This window comes from Lepisosteus platostomus, chromosome 15 (genome assembly GCF_059453375.1).
Source record: "Lepisosteus platostomus isolate fLepPlt1 chromosome 15, fLepPlt1.hap1, whole genome shotgun sequence".
Classification (NCBI taxonomy): Eukaryota; Metazoa; Chordata; class Actinopteri; order Semionotiformes; family Lepisosteidae; genus Lepisosteus; species Lepisosteus platostomus.
Window position 1 is genome coordinate 22,367,098 of NC_142625.1, and position 23,466 is coordinate 22,390,563.

At 37.8% G+C, this 23,466-nt stretch overlaps 2 protein-coding genes across 4 annotated transcripts in view; one reads left to right on the forward strand and one right to left on the reverse strand.

The window, feature by feature from the left end:
* The window catches only part of LOC148648251 (sodium/potassium-transporting ATPase subunit beta-1-interacting protein 4-like), a 63,529-nt gene extending 51,237 nt beyond the window's left edge, over nucleotides 1–12,292 (reverse strand). For both annotated transcript variants that reach the window (XM_088608333.1, XM_088608332.1), the window contains exon 1: nucleotides 11,958–12,292. In XM_088608333.1, the coding sequence (XP_088464459.1) occupies nucleotides 11,958–12,011 (54 nt within the window). In that variant the 5' untranslated portion in view covers nucleotides 12,012–12,292. The remainder of the gene's footprint in view (nucleotides 1–11,957) is intronic.
* A 5,364-nt stretch (nucleotides 12,293–17,656) lies between these two features.
* LOC148648252 (uncharacterized) overlaps nucleotides 17,657–23,466 on the forward strand; it is a 45,140-nt gene continuing 39,330 nt past the window's right edge. Inside the window, exons 1-2 of one of the 2 annotated variants that reach the window (XM_088607601.1) lie at nucleotides 17,657–17,974; nucleotides 21,740–21,861. The gene's annotated coding sequence lies outside the window, so the exon portion shown is untranslated. The remainder of the gene's footprint in view (nucleotides 17,975–21,739; nucleotides 21,862–23,466) is intronic. The other variant, XM_088607602.1, reaches the window with a different exon arrangement.

Below are 23,466 nucleotides of genomic sequence, written 5' to 3' on the forward strand. Positions count from 1 at the left end.
AGCATATTTCTTAAAAAGAAACAATCTGCTGATGTTGTTTTTCCACGCAGGGATGGAAATTTAAAACTAATGATGCACTGCTTCAAATGATGACTTGCTACTGAACTCTATTTTCCATTTGTCAAGCAGGAATAGAACTCATAAGGTTGAAATAATACTTCAAGCTCTATTTAAAGCACTTACATTTTATTCTAGTCTTCTGTACTTTATACTGTAGAGATAGTAACAAAAAGTATCTATTTGAAATAATCATACAAGTTTGTAATAATTTTGTGGCTGTATAATTTCCCATATACAAAGCAATGAACAGTTCCCTATGGCTATGCATCATTCCATAAAGATTGCACATACCCCAGAATATTAATTCTGGCACTACAAATGATCAAAAGGATAAACTGAAATATTTATGAGAAGCACTGCTTTTATGACCCCGTACAAAAACAAGATCTTGAAAATGGCTTCCACTAAGACTTCATCTTGGTTTTAAAGAGGCCCACAAAAAATAGCTTTGATCAAGGGTAATTTACCAAGCTGGAGTCGTCATATTGTGAGACTTTTTGTTCATCTGTTGTGTAAGCCTTTGATTCCAGCTACAGAATCTGCCTACTTAAGCCCATGAATCCAATATAAAAGTCATCTTCATACACAGCAATTTTTACTTGCAAAGCAAATATCACAGTCAAATCCTCAGACCAATCCTTTAGATTTCTAATTACTATGCAGAGCAACTGAAAGCTGATTCTCAGCATTCCTCACAGGCCTCAGTTTATGCAGCGGAGAATGTCTGTAGTTTCCCCACTAATCTTGCATTCCAGCATTGCTTCTGGTAACCAGGGCACTTCTGAGGCTATTTTGTAAAGGGAACAATCCCTCTCAAGCCAGCTTCAATTCTTTTCAAATAAAGGCCATACTCTTTCGATCTGACCACCTAGCAGTTCAGCTCAGAAGAACAGTGGCTCTGGCTGTCTCATGTACAAAGCCACCACCCCTTCTCAAGAAAACACTTGTGGGAAATAGGCTTGGAACTTGGATTACTCTTACTGCAAGCTAACTACTACCTACTGTGGTGAAAAGACCTTAAACTTTCAAAACATTTCGATTTTTTAAAATAAAGAACACGGTTCCAAATTGATTGGTATCACTTTAGGGAAACTTACTCTATAAATGGTGTTAACAACGAATTGTAAACTCAGTGTTCGTATACGGGAATGATCAACCTTTTGTTAGTAACACCCAATTAATCATTAGAGATTAGTTATTATTAGGCTAAAGTCACTTTAGCAATGTTCTGCTTATGTATATCAGGTTGAAAATAATTTATTACAATTATTACAGCTCAGTATATAAGTATTACTAATATGGTTGTTTCACAAACAGTACTGTGTTTTAGTGTCTAGAATAAAGTTAACAGTTATAAAGATTGTGTTTGCTTCCTCCAGATTTAGAAACAAAAGATTCCAGATCAATGGTGGTAAAAAGAAAATAATAAGACCTTCCAAAGCAGATTTGTTCTTCTACCATGCTTTTCAGAAATCACTGCATGGTTTACCGGCACTCACAACTATAAAACCTTAATATCCTTTTCCAAAACAGTACTTTAGAATTCTGGTTGACAATGTCAGATTTTAAAGAAAGGTACTATAACAACTTATTGATTTCCAAGGTGGGAGCTAAAGGTCAGTTCTTTATCAGCATTTTCCCTGCTAGTCTTGCAGAATTGTAGTGTGATTATGTTTCATTTTAACAAACATTTTTATATTTGGAAGACTCTGAAAAAATTACAAATATGAATTGTCTTCAGCATTTTCTTTTCTGTCCAACAAATAAAAACTGAAACAAACAATCAAATGCATAACTGTATCCTTGTTTGCTAAGAGACACAAAAGGGTTTCCATTATGTGTAGCTAATAAAACTAAGTTACAGCTGAAAGAGCCCCTGACTGTTTTCTCAGTGTGTTTTGCCAACCATATCTTGCTATTGAAAGAAAATAAATGCAATCCTAACATCTGTCACTGTCAGATTGTTAGCTGCTTTTCAGTAGGTTTTCATGGCTATCTGACCTGCAGTATAAGATAAAGATAAGAAAAAATATATAGCAAAATGATGGTGTTGATTAATGGACATTTGTATGGCAATTATTTTTTAGGACTGGGTCAGTCAATCACACCTTCCTTCTGTGGTGGAAAGCTTTAATGATTTATTCAAGACTCCCTCCATTGATCAGTAAAAGCTGAGCACTATGATCCAAACATTGTGAATCCAAACCTGTTTCACGTTACCAGCCAGCTGGGACTGGGTTTTCACGATTGGCAGACTTCCTACAGGGACAGGCCTGGGATTAGGCAGGTAGGCCTACCTCTCAGCTTTTAATGTAACTCGCAGGCTGTCAGTGAAGTCAGTGAGGGGCACTGCTTTCCAGTTGGCACTTTATAGCCAGCAGCCATATCACCCTGCAACTCGCAACTGAAAACCCACTGAAGCTAAGCAGGTGTGAGCCTGGACAGTACCTGGATGGGAGACCTCCTGGGAAAAATTAAGGTTGCTGCTGGAAGACGTGTAAGCGGGGCCAGCAGGGGGCGCTCACCCTATGGTCTATGTGGTCCTAATGCCCCAGTTTAGTGATGGGGACCCTATACTGTAAACTTCGGATGAGACGTAAAACTGAGGTCGTGGCTCTCTGGCAGGAAAATCACAGGGTGTTTCTTGAAAAGAGTAGGGGTGTAACCCCGGAATCCTGGACAAATTTCCCTTACCAGTCATGGCCTCCTAATTATCCCCATCTCCGAATTGGCTTCATCACTCTGTTCTCCTCCCCACTGAGAGCTGGTGTGTGGTGAGTGTTTCAGCACTATGGCTGCCGTCGCATCATCCAGGTGGGCTGCACATTGGTGGTGGTGGAAGGGTTCCCCATTACCTGTAAAGAGCTTTGAGTGGAGTGTCCAGAAAAGTGCTATATAAGTGTATAAGTGCTATAGAAGCAATTATTAATTATCACCCCCCTGTCAGACACTGTGGAGCCCACAGAAAGTCAAAATAATGAACGGCTTGTCTGAGGAGCAGGTCATTTCTACGCAGTACAGAAGTCTTCACTATGAGCCATTATATAACCCAATTATGTGTATGGGTGGGCATGACAAGTACAAAAAAGGTTCACACTCTCTTCATTATTATAAATACAACAAGAATGCATAGAAATTCTAAATTCTAGGCATCACATAGTCTTAGATATTGTATTTGTACTAATCACCTGTGTCTTCTGTGAAGCCTTACTTATTGTTATATTACCAAAGCTAGCTGTCATAATTATATACTTAATAGTACAGCACTGATACATTTAACATTTAATACTGAGCCATGCGTGCATGCATACTGAGATGGCCTGTACTAATAACTGTTCCAACTCAGAAACATGGCTTGTGAAACAGGCAAATGGAAGTGGAGGGTGTGGAGAATTTCTAAATTATTTACTGAACTTTTTCTGAGAAGGGATGGTTAAACACGTGGCTAGTTGTTAGAAGAACTGCCTCCAAAATAAAAGGTTAAATCGATTTTAATTATGCAACCCAAAATGTTCTTGATGCGTGAAGAAGGGGGCACAAGTGAAGAGGAATAACTCCCAGGTTATGAGCATTGAATCAAAGTGCCCACAAACTATTTATCTCATGCTTCTCTTTAATAATACCTCAAAGAACATAAATATTACAGTTAATCTTGACCGACACCTATCAAAAGTCTCATCTATCTGCCAAAATCCTCAGGGACACTTCAAGCAGTGCCCTTCTTTTGTTTTATTATGTTATCATAGCAGGTTTTTTTATTATGATTAAAATACACAAACACATCTGCCAAGACAGCAGTGAAGCGGCAGAGATCTCACAGCAGGGGACACACCATTAATGAACCAGGGCTTTCTGTAGATTGAACTCTCCACCACTGCAACACCCAGACAAAGACACATTTTCTTCCACAGCGACAAAGAGCACATTCAGAAGTCCAGCGAACTCACCCTGTATACACAGATCTGCTGGGGAACCCAATGTGTTACGATGACTGCACTCTAGTATCATATTCCATTGTTTGCTTTCTGTCTTTAGCTTCAGTGTGCAGTGGAAATTAAAGATTGTGTTTTTATTCAGAGCTCCATGTTTGGAGTCTGTCCAGTCCTGCCTGCACAGTCTAATGTTGTACAGTATCTTAAGGTCTAGTGTAAATACAGTGTAATATCATAGTAGATAAACAATAACCATCATTAGTTGTTTAGAAGACAGTTTGATACATGGATTTACAGGCGTTTGGGATGAAATATTCGTCAACACCTGCTGTTCCAAAGCCACTCACAACAAAACCTTCACTGAGAAGGACATAGTAGGAGGTCCAACATTTACTCCCCTTCCTCTGCCAATAAATAGGGACTCCCAGGAAAAGCCCTTTTGCTCAACTAGCCATTCCATGCTATTTAACATTAAAAGTGGCAACATTCTGAGCATAGTACTGCTGTGTTTGAGCAAGGATTGCCAAATGACGGGTTTCTTTAACACAATGTGCAAAAAATAAATCAGAATTTGGAAGATTATCTCCGTAGAGCAGACATACATGGCGCTATTCAAATAACTGGATTGTGAAAAGCTTTGCACCGTGGAGCAATGCAACGCTTCCCCCTAGACAGCTCTTACTGTAGTCCCTGCAGCGGTGACATATCACTGTCCAAGGAAACTTATTCCCCGTGGCCTGCTTTATGTATCTGTACAAAACACGACTGCTCCATGGTGCACAGTTCTCACAACATACAGTAATTAGTCCACAAAACATTTTAAACACGGTACATTTTCTGCCATAATGTGCTACTGGGGCAGTCTAAATGACCAGTAAAATCATAACAGTGAGGTAAGGTACTAACAGAGGTGACCTCATTACAGTAAACCTTAAGCACCACTTCTCCATTATAGAGTGGCCAAAGTTGCCACATCCAATTAAATGACCACAACAGTCAATCAGGGTACTCACTGGGGCTTTGCAAATTCACAGGAATGGTCATGACTGATGCATAGTCAGTCGTTCCTTTAAAACATGTTTTGCTTCTAATAACAGCTACAAACCCCAAGTGATTTCTTTTATCCACAGCCTTTCTTTATCAGGATTAGTTAGACAGGGCCGTACAAAAAAATGATCACAACCTCTACAATGTGTTGTAGAGCTGTTGAATGTTTCAGAGCCAAAAGAAAGGCAATTACAACTATCAGTGTTGCTTGGTACCACTGTCAAAGAAATCAAAGGCATTTAATAAATGGAAAATAAATTTAAATCAATAAAAGCCCATTATATGCAGCTGAAGAAAAGGTCCGTGCTCATTTTAAAGCAATGGAATTCCATTACAGAGAAGAAAATTTTATACTAAAACTTGAAAAAAATTAAAAAAAACATCATCTCCATTATTATTAAGCATGTTGAGATTTTTCATGCAAAATTTCTGCTCTACTCCCTTATATTTCTTTATATATAGTATATATGGGTTCAGATTTTATCATAAATAGAATGATATGTTGTTTTTCATGTATCAATTGTAGTTCAAGAGTAGGCAAAGCTGGATTTATGATCCTTCAAAAGGAAAATTGGGTCCAAAAAAAAATCAAACATAAATCATACCAAACTGCAGTGCCAACATGTACAGACAGTGGATATTGTGCTTAAAAACTTATGTGGATTATTGCTGTTTACTATATGCCATTAAACTGTATTCTTCACACACTCAAGTATTTGCTTGTTTCCTAGTGGATATTTCTTTGGGGGTGCATCAGTACAAGTATCTCTCCTTCTCTTAAAATCAGGCTTTTTTTCTAGCTCAGAGGACTGCATTGGAAAAAAACATTTTTTCAGTCTAGTTGTGTCATTAAGATGTTGCCTTGAAACACACAATTAAAATACAATGACATAACATGTTTGAACTGCAATTTGATATGAGTTTTTTGGCTGAATTTCCCCTTTAAGTACTATCTGTATTTTTTAACTGGCCTTGCAAAAATCAACAATACCTCTTCTCTAACAGTCAGTTATAAGGAAAACTAGGCAAATAGTGATCTGCCTTTCAGTCTGTATCAAATCACAAAATTAATGATTTCACAATTTTAACAGACTTGGTGAAAAATGTAACTAGCTATCATCTGTTGTTTTTAATTAGTTAAAGACAACAACCTTGTCTTAATGATTGTGGTAATGTGCCTTTCTGGACCTCATAACTATTTAATAATCACAGTTTAAAAATCGATTTCCTGGACTGAGGTCCATTCTTATACTTTATGTATCTTAATTTCAGCTAATTTCATTTAAAAAAAACATCTGAAATGCTCAAACTCTGGAAGAAGTTAACCAAATGAGTATACAGTATATAGTATATATACTGAATATAGGAAGGAGTTAACCTTCCTACTGTATAAACAGTAGGTTGACTGCTTTTTATTGAAAATGCAAGAAATATTTGTATCTCTATTTTTTAAAAACTACATTAAAAACTTAAACAGAATATATTAAAATATTGTGTATAGAAGTATCTTAAGTCTTTCTCTAAGCCTCTAATGTTGTAAAATCCAAAACAAAGAACTCAATAGTTCTTTCTTAATCCTGAAAGATTTTGGTGACACTTTCTGTACTTATTGCATTATTTTTTTCACTAGGTGTAAGCTTGGCACAATGGCAAGTATTTGGAAAATATCTTCCCTTTAATTCTATAATTTTGCCTTGTCGTCCGTACTTATCTTAACAGTCTTAACAGTAAACATTCCAATCAACAGCAGTTCTCTCTAAACAGGTGTTTCCCCCATTTGGCTTCACTGCCTTGCCAGTGCAAATGCTTCTTTATAATATAACATTACACACCAGGCATCGACACAGGCATTCTGAATACACAGACTGGGTTCCCTTTAAAACCCTGGCTTTCCTCAAGGTTAAGGCTGCTGCAAGGCCTGTCCAGTGGGCTTCTTCAGGCCCATCTGGGAAACGAAGGGTTCATCTGGAAATGAAGACATAGTACACTTGAAGCCAAGATCACTTCTTCACTCGGGGGACTGCGAGACCCTGGAAGACGGTAGGTAGCCGGGTCACTGAAGATGATCCCTAAGACTAATCCCCTTCAAGAAACAACCAGATGAGATCCCCAGATCAGCTAGCTACTGGCAACCAAATGAGCAGGATGGTGAGAATGTGTTTCCTTCACTTATAACCTTTGGTTCATTTGCATTTTTAATTTGTTCTTCACTACAAAATAGCAACTGCAAGTGCTAAGTATTTTTAATGGCCTTATTGTGCAGTGGCAATTGTATGTAGAGGGGCACTGAAGAAGAAATTATACAAGAAAGAAACCAAAGGTAGTCAGCAGGAGTCATTTGTTTTTCCTGAAGGAAGACCAATCCCAGTCATACATCACCTGGACACTCACAGCAGTAAAGGCTTAAAGCAGGCAGTTTTATGTCTAGGGCACAGAGGCCTGATTTGGACTCAGGCTGTAGATAATGTGTAGGCTGTGTTTAAATGGTTTTGATTCTCTTTTTTTTTCTGGTCTCGCCATGTCTTTTTTTTTTCTTGTTTGTCCCAGACAAAGAAAATATGTTTGCCAAAATAAAAAGATACATTTACCTCCAGCCCAGCAACATACTGTAATGACTCTCTGAGTACAGCAAGAAATAACATAATTCTGAAGCCCAAAAAACTCAAGATATTTCTTTTTATTGTACATAATTCCTTAACTGTAGTGCATTCTCAAGGATGTTCAAATTAATGTCAGCGGTTAAGGAAAAAAAAACAAATTTAGGTAATAAACTAGAACAGAGTAGGAGAAACACTTTCTTTATTGCACCAGGAGACACTGTTGCAATTAACGCTCATTGTGTGTCAGCTGGAGGGGAACTTGCGAGTTGAATGGTCGCAAACAGACAGTGAAGTCCCCAAGGCCCACTTGCCTGAAGCAGAAAGTAGCCACCCTATGGCATACAAAGAGAACAAAAGAAAAATGTATAATAATTTATTCTAGAAGTTAAAAATGAAAAGGTGAAATCAAATTCTGACATGCTCAGCCACAAAGGGTTTTACCGCCAAACAGCTGATCCAATAAATTAGCACTAAACTAATCATTAAATCTAAACCCATAGTTACAGTATTACTATTTCAATATACTGTATGTCACCTGGAATAAAGAGAGCAGGTAAGCTCTTCTGAAATAAGGTCCTTTTTAATAGAAAACTGGTTTCTCACTTAAGAATGTGGTGTATAATATAATCAACCTTCTACGCATCAAAACATGACATCAATAAAATGAAAATGTATTTTCATCTAACAGGGTTTGCTACTTGAATCCGACTATAGATCAGTTTCATATTCTGACTGTTTCTTCAGAGAGAGATAGGGAGGATTTCTTAGCGTTTTCATCCATTCTCCTAGTGGTAGGTGTGTAGCCAGTATTGAAGAAATTGCATAAAACATAAAATCAGGGTATGACACATTGTTTAGTGGAACAAAACACGTTAAGGGATAGAATACAATTGCTATTCTCCATGTGGCTCTCAGGCTGATTACATTGGACTGGACCGCACTGTTAAAAGATACAAGGATGATGAGAAATCCGTTCACTTTAAGAATGTAAAAAATGCTAATACTGAGATTGTTTTGGAATCCATTTCTACACATTTTTCCTTTCCTTTGAACACTCAGGTTGGTTATGAAGTGTTCTGTGGTTGTTCTAAGCCAAAGCAGGTCTTGTTTCTATGTATTTATACAGTATGTAAGTATTTATATGCTGGCATTAATTTATATTTAAAAATGTACTTTAACCTGTAGCCAAAGACTGACTTCTGTTTATCTCAGCAATATCATCTTAAACCAGCAAGGTAGAAACTCTTAGCAAGTACTGAGCTTCAAACATTGATCAGTTTAATTTTAAATTTAAACATAAAAAAAAACTCTTCACAGTCTTAGAACAAGATGTCTATGCCAGAAAGATGCAAGAAGACAAAAATAATTAAACTAGTTTTACACCTTCCTCAAAAACCAACAACCAACTAATTCCTTTCTAAGGCTCGTATTTCCTTTATAGCCCGATGCCATCCTTACCTGGAATTAGTCACTCAGATATCGAATTGTGTACACTTACCCATAATGCGGTCTCTAGCTGTGGTTCCCTTTACGCACTCCTTTGTCTCATATTCCTGCTGTCCCCTCCTCACACACCCAAAGAAGCTCCACAGCCAAAACACTCCCTTAACCTCTACTTATTCCTTTCCAGCTTGCTTGCAAACAATATGAGCTTGAAGGAGCTGAGCCTTTTTAGTCTTGAACAGAGAAGACTATGAGAAGACTTAATACAAGTATTGAGAATCCTCAAGGGCACTGACAAAGTCAGATCAGTGGGTTTTTCAGAACGCACAGTGAAAACGTGCTCTCTGGTTCAATATTATGGAATACATTGTGGAATATGATGTGTATTTAGTGTATATATGTGTATTGTGGAAGTGTATTTAAAACGGAGCACATGAGGCACTTCTATACACCATGGGCTATGGAACAAGTCACATTGTTGGAGTTATTGATACATTAGCTTCCCTCAAGAAACAGCTGGATGAGATCCTGGAAGGATCAATTAGCTACTAACCACCAAATAAGTCCAATTGCCACCTCTCATTTGTAGATTTTCTTATGTTCATAATGACGCAACTCCCTTCTCTTTTTTCATTCTTCTTGCCATAGTTCTCTCCGACGACCAAAATGAAACCAACTTAATACGCCTGACCTGTGTAAGAGTTTCCCATGAAAACTCTTTTAACGCAATAGAAATTAGCTTGTAACACTCCATTATTGCATGGGTCTAGCTTTAGTGCAGTGATAGGTAAAGACTTGATGGCAAAGTTTTGTGCACAGAATAAAAGCACAGATACAATGGCCTTGTTTTATTCTTTGTGCAGGACTGAATACAATATCTCACAGTCCATTGCCTTTTAACGGCCTAAGTACAAAATAAAATGAGAACTGAAAAAAGAGGGGAAATCAGAACCCATTTCACAGTCTCTTCTGCTTTGTTTAGAGTCCAGATTCCCATAAGCTTATAGCTTTAGTGACAATGGCTTTTTGCCCTCTTTGGACAAATCAGGAAAATGAACCTTGAAAACAAGGTGATGTACAATACCTGCCATCCACCACAACTTCAATCTATCCACCCATCCATTGTGAGAAAGTTCCTCATTGTAAATAAGAGTTACTGCAACCCAGAGTCCATTATTAGTGAAGAGCACAACATGGGACTAGACCTTGGACAGACTGTCCAAGTCTATCCTAGGACACACAAATGGACAACTCAGAGATTCCACTTAATCTGGCTAGTATGTCTTTGGAAGGCGGGACAAAAAATGGAGTAGCCAGAGAAAAAACACATTAACAATGGGGAACATGCAAACTCCACACAGAGCAGACTCAGATCCAGTCAACGGCACTATCTGCCATGAAAACATGCCACCCAGCATCAGTGTAGTTTTGTTTTTCTAGAAACAATTAGCAAGTGATAAACGAGGATCGGGCTAGTTGTTTTTGAATGAATGGGCATAAACCGCCCCTTTAAATGTTTGTCAGCTATAATAAGATTTCTTTGTCTCTAAACTGAAGAAACAGATTAAGACAGCTACAATTCCGACGGTAAATTTCGTCACTGCATCATTGGTAACCCTTCCGAAATCACCCTAGCTCACCAGGTCTTAAATGGAGAAGGCTTGGTCATTACCGAATGACTTTAAAACGAAGCCAACAGATTTTATTCAAACAACGAAGTCTACTTCATTTATCCAGGAGTTTTAATTTGTTGGCTTTTACAGTTGCACTAACACGTGGTTTAAAACGTATTAAATTGCAATTTCGTATTAGCCCCGGGGGTCAGCTCTAAAGCTGTAAATTACAAAGGCAAGGGGTCAATATGTCATAATGAGTTAATAGACTTCCTACAGCCCAGTGCAGTCCATGTACTGTAAAATATCGGTGCAATTATTTAACACTACTGCGTGACACTCTGTTAGGCTTCTGAAATCCGACAATAACCAAGTTTACAGTGGAAAATCAGTTTTCTTTCCAACATAAAATATGTATATAGTAAATAATATTTTAAGTGGCCCAACGTCATAGAAAAATTAAACTAAGGCTTTCCTCATACCAGTCGTCTTCAGTTTTATAATAGTGTTTTCAGAGCTTTGCCTAAAACAAATTATGGTATGAGTCTCACGTAACTTATAACTAAGACGTTCAAATAATAACTAAGGAGAATCATGTTGCTTTTGGATATCTTGCTATATGAAGTTATCCAACTAGCTAATCAAAATAAATACCCTTAAGGGATCTAGCGGATTATTCACAATACTGCCTTCTTTAGTGTGAAATGTGTCAGGTCTATAAAACGGTTAGTGTTTTAAATGTGGGCCCCACCGCCCACACAGTAATTGCGGATCGATACTGCGGACCAACATTGCCCTTTTAACATCCAAGTGAATGCATGAATAGCATTCTTGCATTCATTAACTATTAACAAAAGTGAGTAACACGACAGCCACCAACACAGAAGCGCATTAAAGGGACAGAGGGGGGAGGTGGCTGACTGTTCCGACTAGCCTACATGTTCCTCACGTTTCTTGTATTTAGTTTAAAAATAAAATAAAACACGCACCGGGCGCGCCTTTTAAACAATTGTTCTACAACAAGCTACCTACCTAAAAAGCCTCTCAGAATCCCTCCCAGGATCTTAAGAAAACTCCAACCTCAAGAGAAAAAAAGAACTGTCCGATGAGAGTCAACGGGAGACCTCTTTGGAAATGTGAACCTACATTAACCCAGATGCCAGCATTCAAATCAGAACTCTTGGGGTTAACACGTGCCGAGAATGGAAAAAGCATAAACTATCAGAAACTGTTACTATATGTAATAATACGAAAAGACTCACCAACTGAAAAGTGCAGAGAAAAATCAATGTGCATCGTCCAGTACAGCACCCCATTGTAATATCACACGGGATATAGAGAGTAGCGCGCTTCAAATATTCACAGTTTAGAATGAGCAAATCACTGATCTTTTCCCAACATAATACAGAAGCGTCCAGTTATAATCACAGAACGAATCGGCGACTTCAGGCACCAGAATCCCATGCTTCAGCCATTCCTGCAAGAGAAGTGTACCGCTCGTATCTTTGTATTTAGAGAGGCGCGGAGAGCAGCTCAGCTGCGCTCGCCCGAAGTTGTGTGGAAGCGAGCACGCTGTGTGGTTGGTGTAATGAGAGGCGAGGGGGGACAGCTGTTAAAGGGGTACGAGACGTGAAAATCCGTTCTGCAAGAACCCTGCTGTGGAGAAACACCCCCTGCGTGTGCGTCTTTCTGAGCGCCAGCAATCTAAAGCACTTAAGAGTGAGCGCAATCTCACGAAAGTCAGATGGAATGGTACTGCATGTGAAGCAAAAAGCAAACAATCAAATTACAATAAATAGATCTGGTTCTTATTGTTAGCATTTTAACTGATTTCAAATGTGTACTTGCTTTTCAACGTACATGCTCTTTTTCCGTAGAATATCAATATCAAAGTTGCTATAAAGTGAAAACTTAAATACTGTACATTCCTTGAGTTTGTGCGTATGATATACAAGCTGTGTGTAATGGATTTCTACAAATATTTACTTTTACAAGCTCTTAAATAATTGAGTTACAAACTGGCTTTAATAAGATACTCATGCTTTGAAAGGAAATTTAAATGTCTTGTCTTAAGCCATGCCTTGGATCCTGAATTCATGAAGAGACAGAATACCAACCAAGCCCTGTGTCTGCTTAGCGATTGAAAGGCTTTACGAAATTCTCCGAGAAAGATCGTGACTATAGACCATGAGGGGATATTATTCTCTTCGGACCAAAAAAGCGCTCAAGCATATGGAAGCAGGATACGCTGGTAACAGATCGCATAGCAATTTCTCCCAACAGTCTTACCCTCTGATAAACATGCATGCAGGCTGTGTGTATCGTATGAAGGACACAAATACCACGATTGCTGTTCGTATCGATTTTGATTCCCCAGGGTAATGAGCGGCTAATGTAAACTAAAAAACTGACGTTCAACGTATATGATTCATGGATCAGGACCACTAATATTAGTAAATTGCCCTTTTTCTTTATCAAGACAAAAAAAGGCGCAGAACAGGACGTAGAATTGTAAACGATCTGTCCCTCTGTGATGTGTGACTTTCCTTTTCATGAATGCCGTTGGAGTTTTGAATCAAAGTGCCATCTGCTGACAGAATATAAAATTGCTACCGTATTATTTACTTAATCTCTCTTTGATAAGAATCAAAATTCCACGTGGATCTGTATGATTTTATGTGTTCACTGTGAAAGCTTTTTAGAGAGAATTGGTGAAATTATGTGACTCACAGATGATAATATTTTCAAAATACAAAAACCGGTAGACATAGCCAGCCAGACCAATAGATCGACTGAGACAGATCCACTCAACTACTTTTAGCTGTCTCTAGCCCCTTGGTGTAATACCCCGCATATAAACATCACGCACACTTCTTCGTGTTTTTTTATCAGGACAGGAAACATGATTAGATAAAGATATAATAAGGTATTATAAGGGAACAGATAACATTTCATGTTTCTCTAAAGTTTATGCTATTCACAGACTTCTGGCTTCCTTTTTGCGTCTGTTTCATAATAGAAAGCCTCTTAAAAGCAGTGTCTACAATCCCCTGGTAACAGACTTAACCATGTTTTCAAAAACTATAATAAATCTTTTACACATAGGCTAAGGGGATCTGAGAAACATCACATCGGATCATATCAGAGCACCTACTTCTCTCCTCCTTAAAAGCACAGTATTTGAAACGAGTTTCCTGTCGCGCTTTTATTAAATATGACAATGATTGTCTTAGACTTTAATGGTAATTGTTTTAAAACTGTAAGCATGTAGATATTGCATTAGATCAACTGGAAGACAGCTGACGAAAGCCACCATACGAATAAAACGTCTCATAAGTTGGAGTAATTTTGGGAGAAGTACATTTACATTCATTCACATATTTATAGATACGTGAGTGTGCGTCCGATGATGGCTCTGTAGCTCATCGGTCCAGATTTGCTTCTCGTTTCTATGGCGTTAAGCAGACAGGAGAGAGAACATGATTCGCCCCACCAGGACGCCACCAGATTGTAGGGATCACCTCCAGCAATGTTCATCCCCATTAATATAGCTGGGTGAACTGGAGTAAATGGGGCAAAGTACCTTGCTTATAGTCACACAGCAGGTCCGCTGTACTCACAATCCGTATTGATTTATGACACAGGGTCCCATTTCAATGTACATAACCTCTACCCATATAATCAAAAAGAAACCCATTACAGCTTTGAGTTGGTAGTTAATGAATAATTTTTCCATATCTTATAGTAAAGCACAAATTGCGTTAAGATAGTTGGAATGAAACATTAGAATGAAACGGGATTATTTGGAATTCATTCATTAATTTAGTAACACTTGCAGATTTTAGCACCTTGAGATGCTCATATTATTGTAACTATGGTGGGAATCAAATATTTGACTTTAGCATGATATCTACTCACATCAGAAAATACCTGTAACTGGCATATTCCTGATAAGCAGTGTCTTATGCTCTAATATGCTTTCTAGGTCCACACAGCTCTTGGGTTTTAGGCTCTGTTTCTATCCTAGAGCACCTTTTGTGTGAAGTTTGTATGTTCTCTCTGGTTCCACATTGGTTCTTTAGTTTCTTCCTGCCCCACGAAGATCTGTTGGCTGTGGTAACTGGTAAATTTAAATTGTCCCTGTGTGCTTGTGTGTTTACCCTGTGATGGACTGGTGTATCTTCCAGAGTCTAGCCCACTCTGGTTACTTGTGCTTCTACCACAGGGTCTGGGTTGAAAATAAGGTATTTTCTGATAATACTGTAGATGAATGGTGGCTCTTCCTCTGGCATTTAGCTGAGAATAAGAACTGAACAGTCACTAAGGTGATGTTAAAGTTTTTTTTGATGTTGTGTGAGGTGAAGACTAGCACAACCCTTTAAATTGTCTTCTCACGCTTTGTTTGTCACATTGTGTTGTGCTGAGGGGGCTGGTAGGTGAGCACACAGGAACTGTGAGGTACATAATCCTAACCCCATTCACTGCAAAGCATGTTGTCACTGTTTTGCTTCTGATTCATTCTGACAGCAGAGTCATAGTACTGCGCAGATCAGCATTACATATATTCTGATGGATGGATATTTGAAATAAAAAAATGGACATGTGATGCAAATGACACATTAGAAAATGAATAGCTTTTGTGTAATTTCTTTTGCCTAATACAGTGTTACATTGACTTGCTACAAACTTAGTGGTTATCTGAAAATGCCTCACCATGCCTGAAGACCTGTTTAAGAGTAGGGAGTGGCGAATGGAGTTTGTAGAAATTTAAGAAGGTGGTGAACACTACAGCTTATGAGAGACATTGCACATGACAAGAGCATTAAAATCAAAGTTTGCCGAGAAGAGGAGACACAAGGTATAGGACACACCAACGGTTTCTATCTTATAAATGCCCATTGAAATAATTTTGTGCTAATGTATATCTTACTTGAAGAAATGTATTCTTGAAGAAATGATAGCACCTATATTTGCAGCAAGCTTATCCTCAAGATCTCTGTTGGATTGTTATCTATTGCATAGAAAACATGAGTTTTGGAGAGTTTCGTCTTTGATCTCTACTATTGTCAACAATACCATTTTCACAAACCACCTTCCCCCTACATATAGCACTGAGTACAATATGAAGGTGTGCTGTAATCTGCTGATAGGCATAACTTACAGTACTTGAAGTGTTGAAGCAACAGTCCTAATCAAATACAATATTTAAAACTCTATACACTAATGCTAGGTCACGAGCAAGAGTGTTAAACTTTTTGATATGTTGCCTGACAACTGACAACAAACCTCATGAGGAACGATGACATTGCAGCATATCTGTTTAACACGGTATTAGATAACATGTCATTTTTTCACAAAGCTATTATTTTGTCATGTATATATGCATCATTGTACCCTCATTTTCCTGATCTCATAATGTATTTTCTCTAATACAGGTCTTGAGGAAGGAGGTGGCACTTACTGTTAGCTATCCATTAATGTGATAAGAGATTAATTACATTTTTGGTTTGGCTGATGGTTTAGTCCAAAGCAGGTTACAATCACATCGAGTCAAGTTGCAAATGGTGCATATAACAGTAACGTTAAACAATAACAAAGCCACAGAAAAGGGTAAAACCAGCATTAATTAAGTGCAGGGCTAAGGAGTTTCAGGGCTCCTTGACAGACAGGAAATAGTAACTTAAGAGCTCAGTTAGTGAGGTCAGGCACAGGCCTCTGGCATAAGGTATATTCTGAAGAGCTGAGTTTTCAGCTTGCTCTGGAAGATGGTGAGTGAGTCTGCAGTGCAGCTCTGATTGTGACAGGTAAGCTGTTCCACCAATGGGCCAGTGCAGTGTACAGCTGCACCTGGGACTTGTTGGCTCTTAGCATTGGCAGCTCCAGTCAGCCAGATAAAGCAGATCTCAGTGCTCCAGTGGGAACACAGGGTCTGACAGTGGACAGCAGCTTTGCTGGTGGTGTTTGCTTGGGAGCCCTGTAAGCTAGCACTAAGGTTATGAAGCTGATAAGGGCCACGAGGAGTTGGGAAACAGGGGGATTTCAGGGGGCTGAAGACTCTGGGGTTGCATGATTCTGGAAGAACTGGAGTGTCCTGTATATGCAGTGAGTCCTGTCAGAAGGGAGTTGAAGAAGATCAGTCGTGAGACTAATAGGTGGACGAGATGTTAAATTAAGAAGGTGAGTAATCGAATAGGCTTTATTTCATTGAATACAATCACAAACATATATTTTGAAATCCTCCATATCCAACATATACTGTAGCATTTTTAAATGCTTTGGTATATTCAACTTTATATAAAAAAAATATATAGTATAGTTACTACATCAATGGAAAAAATCTTAATTCTAGCATGTGGTAGTCAAGATTTCTAAAGAATTATTTTATTATATTAATAACAATTACAGATAGAGGAGAAGAACGCTTATTTCGGCAACTCTCTGGATGTCTGTGGAAAGACCACCAAGAAGAAATCACTTTTAAAAGAGACCAGTATGCTCAAGCGCTCCACTCTCAGCTAGGCTATGTTCTGGATGAACATATTATCAATTAATCATTTGACCATGTGATGTTGTGTGTCCCCTAGTTTTACATGAATACATTATTTATCGTTTAACTAATTGAACGGCGCAATATGACATTTTCAGTGAACTATTCTATTCCTACACTTCATGTGGGAAAAGTCTGCAAGAAGCATGGAAAATACAGCTGAACAATTTTTCACTTAAACCCATCATATCTGCAAAAGTGAATACATTTATAAATGCAAGACGCGGAAAAATTGCCTTAACGAGCACCATTGTAAAACTGCGTCCCCCAACCTTTTGATTGTACATTTATAACAGGGTGGGGAGGGAAAAACAGTTTTTAAGCGAGGTTTTTCCCGTTGCCAGCAAGTGGCGCTACGTGGAAACCCAAGTTAAATGCGAATTGCGTGTTTTTTTTATCCGTCACATGGTACTGCTGAGCCGAGCAACAGAGCGCAGATGGAACAAGCTCGTAACAGCAAGAGGCAAATCTCACGGTCTTGCATCAAGCATAAACTAAACTAGATTAATAGCCTATGCGTGCTGTAAACAGGCTGAGGGCAATGTGGAGGAATGGGAAGGACTACAACAACAGACTAGTACAATGCCGCATGTACGTTTTATCAGAGAAAGCAAAAGGTTATGAACTTGTTTCTGATTTATTATAACGGAGCAGTAGGGTCTGGAACAGAACCTTAAAAATGAACAGGAGATACTGTGTATCATCGCACTTGGAAACCCAATGAGAACCTGAGTGAGTATGTGGTCTGGTGCAATATTCTGTTCTTAATTTTTTTAATTTCTTCGGATCATGTGATCATTCTGGGACTACAGTTCCTTAAGTTTCAAATTATGTCCCGTTTACGTGTCCAATTGAGCAACAAATTTGTGTTGGTTAATAGTCTTATTTTTCCCTCCTATATTAGATAGCACGTGTTTCATTGCTATTTTTTAAAACTGATGTTCTTACACTTTAGTGGGGTAGTTAATCGATGGGATGTACATGTATAGGTAATCGTGAAAAATGTTCCGTTTTTTCTCTCTGCCAGTGTTTATGACAATAATTAGCTTTTCTAATCAATATTAGAAATCTAATCAATATTACACACCACAGTAGTCACAAACGCGACATTTATGCAGGGGATTGACTGGCTGAATTGGTTTCACTTTAAACAGAAAACCGACCGAGTAGGTGAATGACCTGCTGTCTGAGTCAAAATAGCGATATTAATTAAAAATACTGTGCGGCCAATTAGCATCGTCTTTGATCTTATTTCCATGGCTTTGAATCTGAGCAATAATGCCCAAGAGTGTTAACGAGTTACTGGTATTTCATTACATTGATTCTAATCAACGTAAAAAAAACAGAAATTAGGGAAATATAAAATCATATCACTTGCTCCCTTTACACTTCTTGGTCGACAATTTCTGTAGGCTAATTATTAAAATCTTGTGGGTTAAAATCAGTTCACTAATCCCACCCCAATTCTTTCTTCGTTTTTGTATTTTGTGTGATAAAATTGTTCTTCAAAGAATAAAGCATAAAGGTGTATCATGCAGGTAGTTTTTTTTCCCCCACAACACCTTTTTGTATGAAAAATTGTTTTACGTCTGTGTTATTGACAAGCAAAGGCATACAGATAAGTTCAATTTTATCAGTGTTTGGTGGTTGAGACTTTTGAAGGCTCTTTAATGAAATTGTAGATAACGTTGCTCACAAAGAAAAGAAAGGATTAGTCAGTATTAAGGGAAGTATGCAGGTAATGACTGTTTTTGCCAAAACCTAAAATGCATAAAAAATTACCAAAAGTGTAGAAATACCGTGTAAGTCTCTTAGCTAGACGTCTACAGTTGAATGGTCATTTTATTCTGGGACTTGAGGTTCCAGTCATTCAAAGGGTTACACAGTAGCTTGTCTGCAGCTTATGTTTTTGAACACAAGATGCAGAGAAGGACCCAAGTGAGACTGCAGCTTTCTCTTCAGTTAGAGTGTGTTTATTTTAGCCGGATAAGACCCAGGAGATCTCTGAGCTCACTGTGAAGGGGAGCCGAATTAAATAACAGCAGTCACAGTTAATTTACATGTATCCTATTACCACATTGAAACCAGAGAATAAAACCATGTGCACATCTGTAGACCAATTATGTGCAATTCTGGTGTAATATTTAAATTGTTGTAAACTTTAAGAACGTTACACTGAGAGCAGTCCTCCAAGACCATTTCACGTAATTATTCAAATACAAACCTCAAATGAAGCTGTCAGAGCTCACTATTTAATGTAATATCCTCGATATATTATTTGAGCACTCTTAACACATTTCACTAAATTACTAGGAAAGAAGATCTAAAAATATAATAGCCTACTGCTTAAATCTGAAAGGCAAGCTGGAAATAATATGCAGAGTAAGTAGTCAATAAAATCTAATAGATTCTGGTATTTAACTTCAAGGCTAAGGCAATAATTTGCAGAGGATTGAGGCTGATGTGTCCTGTAGGAGAAAAGTCAGACTGCTTGCCTCTTCAGATTAGATAGAAATATCTATGACAGGGATTTCTGGGCACAAAATGCAGTGACTGTAAAAATTCACCTCAATAATTAATGAAGACACCAGGCAGGCAGTCAATAAGGAGTCTCTATATAAAGTATGAGGAAGGTACAAGAATAGGTGATAAATGAAACACCTAAAACTCATATTCTAGCAGCAGAGGTGATGTGGAGCTTTGAAGACAAGCCACTTCCAATATAATTAAGCGTTGGTGGGTTTGGAGCACTGGAGAGAGGTTCATCGCAGAAGAAAAAATCGTGAACAGTGTCAGCACAAATGTAAGCTGAATACCTTACTTACAAGTACGCCTAAAGCTTCTTTAGTGAACAGTCTTCCCAGATGAAATCAGTCAGATCTTTTCCATCATTGCAAAGAGAACAAACTACTGTGTGTTACTGTGTGTTTTTATTGTTATATTTGGAAAGCTGGGCAGCGTCTATAGGCTGTATTGATTAATGATTAAGACAGTGTTCAATGGAAAGGATAATGAGGCATATCATATTTACATCGTGCTTAAAGGTGGGGTGTGTTTTTGTGAAAAAAAAATGTTTGATTGTCTGTGGCAGTATGGGTTGCCAAATATTAGAAAACTCTTGTATTGTTTCTAAAAGGCCTAAGAGACAGTAAGTTACAAACCCTCTCAATCTTACAGTGGATACATTACAGCTCAACAAAAACAATAACACAGCAAACATAACTGGTAGTAAAAACAAATAATGTTGTCAGTTTAAAAAAAAAACAATCGTAATTCCAGTATGCTACAGTTTATCGGAACCAGAAATATTTGCAAATACACATGTTCGCACTTTGCAACTAATACGAATGCTTTAGATTTTGAGATTGTGTTATTCACACTATGTCAAACCAAGAGAAATCTACAAAATAAGAAGGTAATTGCATTCTAAATTGGTTGATAAAGACCTTTTTGAACATCTCATGATGTGCACAATCATCCAGGTATTTTTACCTAACCATGCCCAGCAAGAGAACAGCAAGTAGATCTTCTCATTACCCCCAGGACACACATACTATACGGGATTTAAGTGCTGGTGTATTTTTAAAGGGTAGTTGTTGCTGCACATAGTTAAAGCCTCTTTGGATAACACAGGGTGATTTAAAGATTATTCAGCTTTCCATGCTAGTAAACCAGGCTCAATTTACTTTACTGGGCCTCACAAAGTCTGAGATCAAGACTGAACAGCTAGCTTGCTTGTCAACGTTGGAATATGTTTTTTAATTGTCTCTCTCTTTCTCGAATTCAAAACAATCCGTGAGGCTCATTTGCCTTGTATGCTACAGGAGTATTTTAAAAATAAGTGCCTTCACTGTCAGTATGACTCTCTCTCTGTCAGCTGTCTGAACTGGGATACACTCAGGCACTCACCTCAGTGAACTGTTTGCAGTCGCTGTGCTATGCAGTTAACTAGAAACTATATATTGTCACAAGGGTATGAGCTCGTATTATGAAACCTTTTTCAGTTTGTGACCAGTTACAGTTATGTGTCCCACACTAGAAAGCAATCAATCTCAATAACAATAGCAGTAAGGCCCCAAACATGGAGTAGAACAAGGCATATTTATGTTATGCTCTTCTTGAGCTCCTTTTCAAAGCTGCTACATTTTACACACCCAGGAAAATATTGCATTGAGAGCAGTGGTGATTTCTAAAAATTAAACCTTACATATTCTCTTGCTCCATCAGATCATGGCACTTCCTGGGCTTGACTCGCCAAGTCTTTTATAATACTTAGACCCTTAGAGCCCTTAGAAGATTGTAGTCAATGCTTAGTCCGACCTGAAGAGGGAAGTTTAAAGCCTAATCCAGGAACAAAGCCTTCATTTGTTGTCATCCTGCTGAATTTGCCAGGGACTATCAGAGAGAGCAGCCAAGAATGCTTTAGATTAGATGCTCAATTTCCATCTCTTCTGAGCCTTGCCTCATTTCCACAGTGGGCTTTTTTGTTGCTTCTAGGAGAAAGAATGCCTGAAAACGTGTGGAAAGGCTTCGGTGTACTCTCCTAGGGCATCCCGCACAACAGATACCGTACAGGGGGCTTTGGGGGAAGGAGTGACAGATGTCTTATTGATTGAGCTGTAAGTAGATCTTCATTTTTTCTAGCACTTAGTAATGAAGACAGCTTGACTCCAACATGGAACTCTCCAAACCAGCTTGCTGAAATTCAGGATTTATTGATGTCCAATATTCTTCTGCTTGATTGGTACATCTGGGGCTGGGTTGCAAAATTGCATAATTTGACAATTTTGTAGGAACATTTGCGTAAGAATGACATGTTTCTGTCTTGGTAAGAGATTAGTTTTATTTTTATGATACTTCCATATGATTCTTAGTTGTTACAAATCCATAGTCATTCTATAACCCTGAATAAAGGCATTTGGTTAATCTGAGATTATAAATTACGTCTTCCATGCTATACACTTATTAACTACTAATTTGCTCTTATTCAAATGTTTATCAACTACTTTTTGTTTAATACAGATTTACATTCGTGCACATTTGTACACTCTGTCAGCCATCTTGCAATCAGGGCGTGAATGCTGTGGTTTTTACTCTGTGGCACTTTTAAGTTTCACACATAGACACCTGCTGATGTTTATCGTAAGAAGTAGAACAAGAAATGCTTTTCAGAATCTTTAAAACACACAGGCAGGCAGTAATCTTTAAAACACAAAGGCAAGAAAAAACTGTTCCATTTCACACTGCAGAATTGTGCTCTGTTAAGCAGGCTAAGAAAGAGTTCCTTCGGGAGCTCTATCATTAATTCCTAAATTAAATAATAAAATCTTATTTAAAATGGAATTCATTGTGTTGAAATGGAAGGGGAAAATTTTTGTTATGTATGATTCTGACATTTTTTTTTCCTGTTTGTGATTATGAATAATATACTATCCACACTATATGTACCAATTGTCAGTTTTATATTGGTATTCATGAGAAAGTGACTTATAAAACATTTTTACTAAGTTTTTTGGAGAACCCTGTTATAGTGTAATTAAGGACTATACAGGATAAAACCTTATCTATAGCTAGAAGCTGAGTAGAAAAAAATTGTTAAAAAAATTAAAGTAGGTTAATCCTGAAAGAGGCAAGTGATGATATTGAATTTAAAATGCTTTCTTTGTTCTTTCTGTGTTTCAGTAGGGGAGGCAGAGTGAATTCAGCCACAGTTTCTTTGTTCTTTTGTTATCAACTGTCTAGAGGCTAGCAGTGAACACAGATTAATGTAACATGCAAGGACCAGAGAAATATGTTCTAATTGGAGTATAGCATAATGCATGTTTTTACTTTAAAAAACGCTGGCGTATTATTTTAAATTTCAGTCTCAAAGAAGGATATAGATTGTTTGTAGCGTAATTAATAAAATGTCAGTTTTATGACTATAAAGGGCCCGCTTTAAGAGATTTAAATTCCAAAGCAGCTTATTTGAAACCATAACAACAGAAATGTTGCAAAATCTGTCTGAACAGATACTTTGGATTAAAACTATTTGGAATTGAATTTTGTTTTCTTAAGCAATCCATCAGTTCTGTGCTAGTTATCTTGTTTATTTATTATAAGGACAGAAATATTCTTTTGTACTTGTTGTTTTTTTTTTTCTTTAAACGGAAAGGATCAAGGCGTTTTATGTATGACAGGATTTAGCCCCAAGTGTGATGCTAGAAGATGGCTGGATCCCAGAC